Source organism: Rhinoderma darwinii, chromosome 10, assembly GCF_050947455.1.
Source record: "Rhinoderma darwinii isolate aRhiDar2 chromosome 10, aRhiDar2.hap1, whole genome shotgun sequence".
NCBI classification, from domain to species: Eukaryota; Metazoa; Chordata; class Amphibia; order Anura; family Rhinodermatidae; genus Rhinoderma; species Rhinoderma darwinii.
Genome location: NC_134696.1, coordinates 27462318 through 27473780, shown reverse-complemented (window position 1 = coordinate 27473780; position 11463 = coordinate 27462318). Strand labels below are relative to the sequence as shown.

General features: G+C 45.6%; 1 protein-coding gene across 1 annotated transcript; it reads left to right on the top strand.

The window, feature by feature from the left end:
• Positions 1-69: 69 nt before the first annotated feature.
• Positions 70-10974, top strand: CPTP (ceramide-1-phosphate transfer protein). The gene is made up of 3 exons (XM_075839624.1): positions 70-187; positions 7421-7597; positions 7801-10974. The coding sequence occupies exons 2-3, from the start codon at positions 7473-7475 to the stop codon at positions 8321-8323; spliced, it is 648 nt and encodes a 215-aa protein (XP_075695739.1). The 5' UTR covers positions 70-187; positions 7421-7472; the 3' UTR covers positions 8324-10974.
• The last annotated feature ends 489 nt before the right edge of the window (positions 10975-11463 follow it).

Genomic DNA, 11463 nt, shown 5'->3' with positions numbered 1-11463 from the left:
GTTTCTTCCCCTCTGTGCATTCTTATTGGTTCGCTGCCATCATGGAGGAATAGGGAGCAGCGGTGATTGGATAGCAGGTGTATAGACGCACATGATGGGCGTGGTGATACAATGTGCTAGTATCAGGGTTGTATGTAGAGGAGGTGGGTAGGTTAGTGCGGAGCTGACAGGTGACGCGATCCGGCAGGTAAGCGACATTGTACATCAGCCTATGATTTGCTGTCTATCTAGTATACGATGCTGAGACTTGTAGTCCTACAACTGCAGGGGACTCACACGGTTTCTTGTCCGGGAAATTAATTTATATACAGTTTATACGTTTAAACAGATTATTGTTTAAATTTGGTATATTCTGATAATTCGGCACTGGTCAGGTCCAGTTGATGCCGGACTAAAGGAATTTGTTACAAAGGTGAGTTCTGCTGTCAGATAAGTTGATATTGGCATAGCCACACAGTTATGGCCATGCTCAGACAAGTGTTACACTCATATTCAGGGAAGGTGTGAGGACCCTGACAAAAGAACAATAGGACCAACCATTATCAGACATGTTTCCCCCTTTACCCTGTATGTGCAGGTTAGAGCAGAGGATAAGCAGCTGTTGTACTTCTCTGGCACCACTTATCTCTGGGAAGCAAAGGTATTGGAAAATAAATATTCATCCTGTCTGGTCTTGTTCTCTAAGATGGAAGCTCTAGACAAGTGTCTGCCAGACCTTCAGCTGTTGGGGAAACTACAACTCCCAGCATGCCCTGCCAGCCAAAGGCTTTATTATTCCAGCCAAAGACTGTCAGGGCATGCTGGGAATTGTAGTCTCACAACCGCTTGAGTGTCGAAGGTTGCTGACCCTCTAAGGCGCCATGTTACGGCTCCGTTTTTCACCTCCATATGTCCGCAATTTCACACGGCCGCATATAGCTTTTTTTTATCGGATGCTGAATGTACGGAGCTGAAGTGTTTCTTGCAAATTTCGCCAGTTTCCTCGTGTCAGTTGCTGAAATGGCAAAAGCAAAAATGTGAAAAGTTTGAAATGTGTCTTTAAAGGGACACTAGACCTAAAGTATTTTTTTATGTTTGCTGTCTATTGTTCTCTGTTATCAGCCATTTCAGGCTGAGGCGAGCCTGACTGTACTATTCTTAAATAGGATGACTAACCGGAAGTCCAGAAAAATTTCTGCCCCATGATCACTACTACTACCACCACTATTGCTACTACTATTACTACTGACTGATTTTTATAGGCTGCTGACTTTAGGTGTAGTGGCCCTTTAAGGGCAAAGTTAAAAATTTAATTGACAATAATAAGGTTGCGGTAAGAAGAAGGGATGGTTGAGCAGGTTGTGTTGACACGTCTCCTCCGCTGACTCTAGACCTGACATTTTACAGGGAGTGTCTTCGGCTGCGCTTCTGTTTGGTCCCATTACAGGCCCTGTGTGAAAACGTGGCAACCTTTATCTTCATGAGCAATTCATAATTCCTGATTCCAGGCTGGTGACAGGCGGGTGACTACCATCAACCACAAGTGTCCTCCTGAACGTGTTATCACATAATTATACGGACATAGGTGACGTTCACCGGGACCAGGAAGCTGCAACACTACCAATTCACTTAAAGGGCTTGTCCACTATTGGAATCCCTTTTTGTTAGAATGGAACCCCCTGCAGGGACCCCTAACGATCTGCTGTGATCTGTGGGGAATGCGGCATAAAGTGTTCATTGTCTCTACAGCACCACCACAGGGGAAATAAAGTATTACACAGTTCTTATTGAAATCAATGGGCGGTATGAGTAATAAATGGACATTCCAGGTCCTCCAATAAGAGAGACTCTTTGTTTCCGATCTCTGCTCGGACTTCAAGATAATTGGGGGGGGGGGGGGGGTTTATTAACTCCTAAATAGGATATTTAAAAAACAGATGGTTGGTTTTCCAACCACATAAATTGAAGGCATTTTAATGGAATATGCATGACGGTCTTATTTGTGGGGCACCGAGCGCTTGCTAAATCATAGGGTGTGCAGTTCTCTGAGCACCGTGCCCCTCAGGAAATACAGGGTAGGCCGAAGAGTGTCAGCATTGTAAGTCAGTGCATGGGGATCTGACCTCCATTACTCCAAGCAACTTAACCACTGAGAAAATAAGATTATCAGGTACCTGCGTTTTGAATAAGTAGGTTTAGGCCCAGTTCACACTGTTTTTTTTACGCTGAAACCGTGTCGGAAAAGCGCCAAAAAATTACCGAAAATGCCTCCCATTGATTTAAATGGGAGGCGGAGGCGTATTTTTCCCACGAGCGGAAAAAAACGCTTGCGGGAAAAAGAAGCGACATGCCCTATTTTCGGTGAAATTCAGTGCAATTATCCAGCGTCATCTTTCTCATTTATTTTTTTACTGGATCTGCATCTTCAGATACAGTTGAATCCAATGGGGGACTTTATACTGTGTGGAGGGCAGCTATAGGGGCATTATACTGTGTGGAGGGTAGATATAGGGGCATTATACTATGTGGAGGGCAGATATAGGGGCATTATACTGTGTGGAGGGCAGATATAGGGACATTATACTGTGTGGAGGGTAGATATAGGGGCATTATACTGTGTGGAGGGTAGATATAGGGGCATTATACTGTGTGGAGGGTAGATATAGGGGCATTATACTGTGTGGAGGGTAGATATAGGGGCATTATACTGTGGAGGGCAGATATAGGGGCATTATACTGTGTGGAGGGTAGATATAGGGGCATTATACTGTGTGGAGGGTAGATATAGGGGCATTATACTATGTGGAGGGTAGATATAGGGGCATTATACTGTGGAGGGCAGATATAGGGGCATTATACTGTGTGGAGGGCAGATATAGGGGCATTATACTGTGTGGAGGGCAGATATAGGGGCATTATACTGTGTGGAGGGTAGATATAGGGGCATTATACTATGTGGAGGGCAGATATAGGGGCATTATACTGTGTGGAGGGTAGATATAGGGGCATTATACTGTGGAGGGCAGATATAGGGGCATTATACTGTGTGGAGGGTAGATATAGGGGCATTATACTGTGGAGGGCAGATATAGGGGCATTATACTGTGTGGAGGGCAGATATAGGGGCATTATACTGTGTGGAGGGCAGATATAGGGGCATTATACTGTGTGGAGGGTAGATATAGGGGCATTATACTGTGTGGAGGGCAGATATAGGGGCATTATACTGTGTGCAGGGTAGACATAGGGGCATTATACTGTGTGGAGGGCAGATATAGGGGCATTATACTGTGTGGAGGGCAGATATAGGGGCATTATACTGTTTGGGGGCAGCTATGGAGGTATTCTACTGTTTGGGGGCAGCTATGGAGGTATTCTACTGTTTGGGGGCAGCTATAGTGGCATTATACTGTGTGTGTAGCACTATGGGGGCAATATACTGTGTTGGGGGCAGTGTCGGGGTATATTATATAGAGTAGTATACAGCAGACTCGGGATAAATATTAATTTAATGGCGTAGCATCCACATAGGGGGCGTGGTATGCAAAAAAGAGGGTGTGGCTTAAATAATTCAGTAATCGAGGTTACATGTTCAATTAGGGTATGTTCACACGCAGTGACCAGAAACGTCTGAAAATACGGAGCTGTTTTCAGGCGAAAACAGCTCCTGATCTTCAGCCGTTTTTTTAACAACTCACGTTTTTCGCTGTGTTTTTTACGGCCGTTTTTGGAGCTGTTTTTCAATGGAGTCAATGAAAAACGCCTCCAAAAACTTCTTTTGACGAGCCATCATTTTACAGCGACACGTAAAATAAAGGCTCGTGGGAACAGAACATCGTAATTCCCATTGAAAGCAATGGGCAGATGTTTGTAGGCGTATTAGGGGCGTTTTTTCAGGCGTAATTCGAGGCGTAAAACGCCCGAATTACGTCTGAAAATAGGCCGTGTGAACATACCCATAAATTACGCTCGAGTCTGCCGGAGCGCAGATCAGCTCCCCATTTTGCCTCTTAGAGGGGGCTTCCAGGCAGGTAAATAGCGTCTCACAGTCCTTTTTGTGTGTACCATGTAGACCCCCTTCCATGACGTCCATATGCCCTAATAGGATATATGGACAGAGGTTGTCTTCATGAGACAACCCTTTTAACTCCAGCACATTAACTTGAAGGGGTATCCAAGCTTAAAGGGGTTTTCTGAGTTATTTAAAAAATTGGCCAATGTAGGAGGGATGCAATAAAAAAATTACTAACCTCACAGATCCCCATCGCTCCGTTCCTCCCCGCCGCTGTGTATTGACGTAGCTGCAGCGATGACATGCCCGTATACCCACGTGATCGCTGCAGCTATGTCCGTACACAGCGGTGGCGCTGGAACGACGTGGATCCGTGAGGTAAGTAATGTTTTTTTGTTTTATATTTTTTTATCCCTCCTATATTCCCAATTTTTAAAATCACTCGGAAAACCATTTTAAAGCATTTTCCACCTGTTCACTGCATAGGTTATAAATTATAGATCAGGGGGTCCTTGCTGTGCTCAGTTGTTTCCATGATCCCCAAAGACTTTGAACGGAGTGGCACCCCGCATGCCCGGTCACTACTCTATTTAAACTCCTCCTATCCACATCTTGCAGCTAGGCGGAATAAGGACCCCTGTACTGGTAATCGGTGGGTGTCCAGGGGGCGGAGCCCCACCAATCTAGCATTTATCACCTAGTTCTAAGGTATATGAAAGATTTGTAGTTGTGGGGTAAAAATGTCACCTCAATTTTGGCAGGTAAAATCGCCATGTCCATGTCTTGCCTGATAAGTCCAAGCTTAAGGGCATGCCCACACGTGGCGGATTTCCTCCGCAACTGTCCGCATCAATGCCGCACAGAATCTGCGTTGCAGATTCTGCGGTGGATCTGCCCAAAATGTGCAGTAAATTGATGCAGACTAGCTGCTGTGGACTGCAGGAAAAGTGCTTCCCTTCTCCCTATCAGTGCAGGATAGAGAGAAGGGCCAGCACTTTCCCTAGTGAAAGTAAAAGAATTTCATACTTACCGGCCTTTGTCTTGGTGACGTGTCCCTCTTTTGACATCCAGTCCGACCTCCCTGGATGACGCGGCAGTCCAAGTGACCGCTGCAGCCTGTGATTGGCTGCAGCCGTCACTTAGGCCTCATTTACACGAACGTAATATACGCGCGTGCGACGCGCGTGCTTTGCACGCATGTCGTACGCACCTATATTAGTCAATGGGGCAGTTTAGACGATGCGTGATTTGCGCTCAGCGCGTGTGCGCAGAAAAAAACTCACGACATGTTCTATAATCGTGCGTTTTTCGCGCACTCACGCACCCATTGAAGTCAATGGGTGCGTGAAAACCACGCATGCCGCACGGAAGCACTTCCGTGCGAACTGCGTGATTCGCGCAAGAGCTGTCAAACTCCTGAATGTAAACAGAAAAGCACCACGTGCTTTTCTGTTTACAAACATCCAAACGGAGTGTCAAATTCGAGATGAGCGCACCGAACTTCACCGGGTTCGGCCAAACTCGTTTTGACCGAAACCGGTAAAAAATGTTCGGGTACGCGACGTCAGGAGACAGTCACTGTCCACGGTGCTGAAAGCGTTAAACTGGTTCAGCACCATGGACAGTGACTTCCGCTCCGAAAATCCATGAACCTGTAAAAAAAAAAAGACGTTCTGACTTACCGATAACTCCGGTCCGACCTCCCGGGATGACAGTTAAGTCCAAGTGACAGCTGCAGCCAATCACAGGCCAAGCACAGGCTGCAGCCAATCACAGGCTGCAGCGGTCTCATGGACTGCGGCGTCATCCTGGGAGGTGGGGCCGGATGACAAGAGAGGGACGCGTCACCAAGGCAACGGCCGGGAGCCCGGACTGGGGGAAGCAGGAAGTTCTTGGTAAGTATGAAAGTCTTTTTTTATTCACAGGTTGGTGTATATTGTGATCGGCATTCACTGTCGAGGGTGCTGAAAGAGTTACTGCCGATCAGTTAGCTCTTTCAGCACCTTGGACAGTGACGGGCGTCGACTAGCCTCATCTCTATGATGGCGGCTGCGCGAAAATCACGCAGCCGCGCATCATACACGGATGACACACGGAGCTGCCAAGTGCCTTTTGCGCGCGCAAAACGCAGCGTTTTTTGCGCGCGCAAAACGCACACGCTCGTGTAAATGAGGCCGTAGACTGAAACGTCATCCTGGGAAGCCGGACTGGAGACAGAAGCAGGGAGTTCTCGGTAAGTATGAACTTCTATTTTTTTTGACAGGTTGCTCTATATTGTGATCGGTAGTCACTGTCCCGGGTGCAGAAACAGTTACTGCCGATCGCTTAACTCTTTCAGCACCCTGGACAGTGACTATTTACTGACGTCTCCTAGCAACGGTCCCGTAATTCCGGGAGCCCCATTGACTTCCTCAGTCTGGCTGTAGACCTAGAAATACATAGGTCCAGCCAGAATGAAGAAATGTCATGTTAAAAAAGCAAGACGCATCCGCAGCACACATAACATGTGCATGACAGCTGCGGACTTCATTGCGGAAATTAGAATCTCCATTGAAGTCAATGGAGAAATTCCGCCATGAGTCCGCAACCAGTCCGCCACTGGTCCGCAACAGACAGAGCATGCTGCGGACACCAAATTCCGCTCCGCAGCCTATGCTCCGCAGCGGAATTTTACGCATCGTCTAAACGAACACTTCTAAATAGAAGTGGAAGTCAGTGGACAAACGGCTCCGCTGCGGATTAACGCTGCGGAGTGTCCGCAGCGGAATTCAAGTGAAATTCCGCCACGTGTGAACCCAGCCTATGGGTATGTTCACTCGGCTTATTTTCAGCTGTGTTTCGGGCTGTAAACGCCCCGAAAAAAGGCTGAAAATACGGAAGCGGAACGCCACCAAACATCTGCTTATTGATTTCAATGGGAAAAACTGCATTTTGTTCCGACGGGGCATTTTTTTTTACGCGGCTGTTTGATAAAAAAAAATAACGCCCTCTTAAAAGAAGTCTCTGTCACTTCTTGAGCTGTTTTTCATTGTGTCAATAAAAAAAACGCTCCAAAAACAGCCGCAAAAAAACGCATCAAAATACGTTTGATGCTTAAAATACGGCTGAAAATCAGAGGCTGTTTTCCCTTGGTAACCGCTTTGTATTTTACAGCCATTTTTACTTTTGCGTGTGAACATACCCTTAGAGGGGTTTTTCCTGACCAATTGTCGGCCTTCTCGCTTCAGTAACGACTTTCTCCGTCGTTTTTCCGTGTCTTGTAAATATATATCTAGAGCTCGGAGATGCTTGACTTGAGCTGTTGTATGAAAGCTTCCAGGATCCTGCAGGATATATAACCTTGTGTGATCAGTACACGTTCTCCTCTTACCACATACTATCTATATGAAACCCATATTGTGCGCTTTTAACAGGTTTTCCTCAATACAGGTCACCTGAAGGAGTTGGAGCCTCGTCAAAATTATTGTAAGCGCGTCCGAACATGTCCAGTACAGAAGAGAAGTTCTCTCTCCGGGAGGTCCTGGTCAGCTTCAAGTCTTGCTTGGTGGACGACGACCAAGATGTCCTTGTAGAACATTATCTAAGTGGGTGGAAGGGATTGGTGAGGTGAGTTGTCTTTTGTTTTATGAAAAAGTTGCCACTAGTGGGAGCTTATTAATAAGCTCCTGAGCTCCCTCTAGTGGCGGCTGCAGGTAGCCAGAATGTTATCTTTTAAGTCTTGGGCCATTTAAAAACAAATAAAATGGTGGTCAAGGGTGGACATTCACTTGTCAACTCTAACTTGAACTATTTTTCCTTATTTTACTCAGGTTTATGAACAGCCTTGGGGCGATCTTTTCTTTCGTTTCTAAAGACGCTGTAAACAAAATTCACATCATGGAAAATTATCTAAAAGGGGAAAATGGAGAAAGGTATCGGACCCTCCAATCCATGGTGGAGTATGAAATCCGCTCTAACCTGGTGGATCAGACCAAACGTGGCAGTCATCCTGAGTCTGGTTGCCGTACGATACTACGATTGCACCGAGCCTTGCGCTGGCTTCAACTCTTTTTAGAGAAGTTAAGAACAAGTACAGAAGATAGTAAGACCTCCACCTTATGTACAGAGGCCTACAATGACTCTCTGTCCAACTATCACCCTTGGCTTATTCGGAAAACGGCAACTGTGGCCTTCCTTGCTCTTCCTGTACGGAACACGTTCTTTGAAGTGATGAATGTTGGGACAGCAGAAGATGTGGTGGACATGCTCGGAGAAGCCATGCCATACGTTTCCAAAGTCTATGACTTTACCCAAGAACTGTACTCTCAACACAACCTTCTAGATCTACCATAAATGTTCTCACGAGGGTTTTAGGATACTATGAAGTGAATTCTGATTTTCTTGGTGAGAGACCCCAAATGGACAATTGTTCTTTATTAACGATGGCATTGTTGTTACCAAATATAAATTTCCTAGACCTTTTTACAGTAGGGTTACCCCTTTAATACAATTTACCTGTTATATTAATGTACAAAGACGAAATACGTGGGTTTTCCTAGTATATTCTATACAGATATGTCTTCTTTTAGGCCCTGTGCACGCGACCGTAGTTTTCATCCCTAATTACGGATGATATTGCGGATCTATTAATTTCTATGGGTCACAGACACCTTTCCGTATATTTATGGATGTGTGTCTGTGCCGTAGAAATAAACCGCAAATTATAGAACATGTCCCATTCTTGTCTGCAATTACGGCACAGACTCCCCATAGAAGTCTATGCGCGCTTCTGTAATTGCGGACGGCTACGGATGTGCATCCGTAGCCGTCCATGATTGCGGAACCATGAACTACGGACCGTATTTGCGGACAGCGTGCCGTATATGCGGATGAGTTGTGGATGACTACGGATCCGTATTTGCGGACAGTAAAAAAAACAAACCACTGTCGTGTGCATGAGGCCTTAATCAGTCAATATTCACTTTTGACAAGACCACCATAGATGATTGAGCCGTGTCTGTTTGTACATGGGGGGGGGGGGGGGGTATTCATTACTGAATTGATTGACTTCCTACAGACCCAACAGAATCGACCAAATATTCTTTTGCCTAGAAATGTAAGTAGGTGCGACAACCCTATGGATGATAATGTATTATGTATACTATGGAGAATATAGAACAGATTTGTATTTTATTAACATTGCTTTGGAGATCGTTTGTCTTGTGGATCTCTGTCAGTGTTGCTGCGTATATTATTATACATGTTCCTCCTGGTCGTTCTGTGGGGAGCTATGACTTTGTATTGTACTTCGGTGTGTGTGTATATATGTCTGAAGATCCTCATAGGCTGTATACCTACTGGTGTTTGAAGTTTGCTCTGAACTTTAATGGCCATTTTCTATCTCCGCTCCTCGTCCATTCCATTATACATCTCTCACCTGAGTATTATGCCATTCCATGTGACCAATAAAAGTGTAAAAAAATCACTGGGTGAGACTGTATTCAAAAAAATTACCTCAAACTCAATTTTTTTCATTAATGAGGAGATCCTTTGGAACAAGTCAAATTGATTCTGTAGCTGGAATCCGACCACAGGAACCAAAGCGTGTATCGGGTGTATGTGGGCAGTGATGGTCACAGTGGGCCTGTCTACGGCATCCTTGACTTGACCAGGGTAGAACATATTTACCCAGATCAGGATTGGCTTTTTAGGAATATGGGGAGGGTCCCAGGACTCGCTCAGTAAAGGTGGACATACACATTAGATTAATGTTGGCCAAACCTGCTGATTTTGGCAGTATCGCCCGACCTTCTAATATGTATGGAATCCTGTGGATCGGGCAGTTGGAATTCAACATGCCTGATCATTTTGTTTGCCGTGGAGATAAGCCGCCGTTAGTTGTGTGGCAGCAGCTTAAGGCCCCTTTACTCCGCCAATAATCGGGAAAAAGATAGTTAATATGAACGCTCGTTCCCAAACATTGCCGGGTGTAAAAAAAGCAACGATCGGCCGGTGAACAAGCAAACACTCGTTCATCAACTGATCAGCTTGTTTATGCCGCCAATAAAATGTGCTGCTGACTAGCGACCGTGTGCTGCTGACATGATGGAAATGAATGGGGGGAACGATCGTAGTAATGATCGCTCGTCTCCGTACATAACCGATCATTGCTCCTTGTGAAGGGAACAAACGATCGACGAGCTGTCTTCTCGATCGGCGCTTCTTTTCACGGGCCATATCGGGCCGTGTAATAGGACGCTTACTCCCCTTTTCCCGTTCAGAATACGTGCGTGCGCGGCCGAGCATGTATGAGGTGAGTGGGAGAAAAAGCTGTCGGATGAACGGGCATTCGAGCTATCTAATGTGTATGACCAGCCTAAGAGGGACTTTACATCGATGATGCGTATGATTTGACAATTCTGGCTGATGACATCATCTCAAGGCTTACAGACCACTACTATGGATTGTAGGATCAGCAAATCTCTGTGTAAATGGAATCACTCGGTAGTCTTACAATTAAAAACTGTGTTGCCATACAAACCGTCTAGAAGCGTGCAACATTTTGTCTTTTTAACCGTGTGACTGTGATTTTAACACAATATTGAATAGTCGCTGAATGTAAAGAAGTGTCGTACGCTTCCTTCACATTCAGGAGCTATAGTCAATCCACGAATCATACACGTCATCCAAGTGTGTAAAGCCACCGTAAGTGCGACATATCCCAGCCACGTGGAATCTCTAATAACTGGCGTTTACCGTTGTAATGTGTCATTAGGAAGATCTTCAGTTTCCCCAATATGCAATTATTCGACCCCCCCCCCTCCCCCCACAACATTTGCCGAGCTGGCTAACCTACAGGGTAAGAACAAGGTCTCCGCACCGATGTATGACCCATACAATTCAGATTCCAGCATTCGTTACATTAATAGATTTGATCTCGTAACTGTTAGGGTATGTTCACACGGCCTATTTTCTGCCGTTTTTCGGGCCGAAAAATGGGAAGCAGAACGCCTCCAAACATCTGCCCATTGATTTCAATGGGAAAAACGGCGTTCTGTTCCGACGGACCGTTTTTTTATGCGGCCGTTATAAAAAACGGCCGCGAAAAAGAAGTGCATGTCACTTCTTTGGACGTTTTTGGAGCTGTTTTTCATAGACTCTATTGAAAACAGCTCCAAAAAACGGCCGTAAAAAACTGTGAAAATCGCGAGTGGCTTAAAAAAACCTTCTGAATATCAGGAGCCGGTTTCCCTTGAAAACACCTCCCGTATTTTCAGACGCGTTTGTGTGTGAACATACCCTAATGACTATCGCTATTGTATGTGTGTTGCCTGCATTTTGGTGCGCAGTGATTTCTGCTCTACAGACTGTTGCTTAGCAACACCAGCAGCACCCTCTAGGTGACACATGCACCGCCCACATTCTAGTGTCACCGACAGCCACTGCTGCCGGCGCTCCCACCTCTAAGCTTGTATCCTATTTATATAATAGTT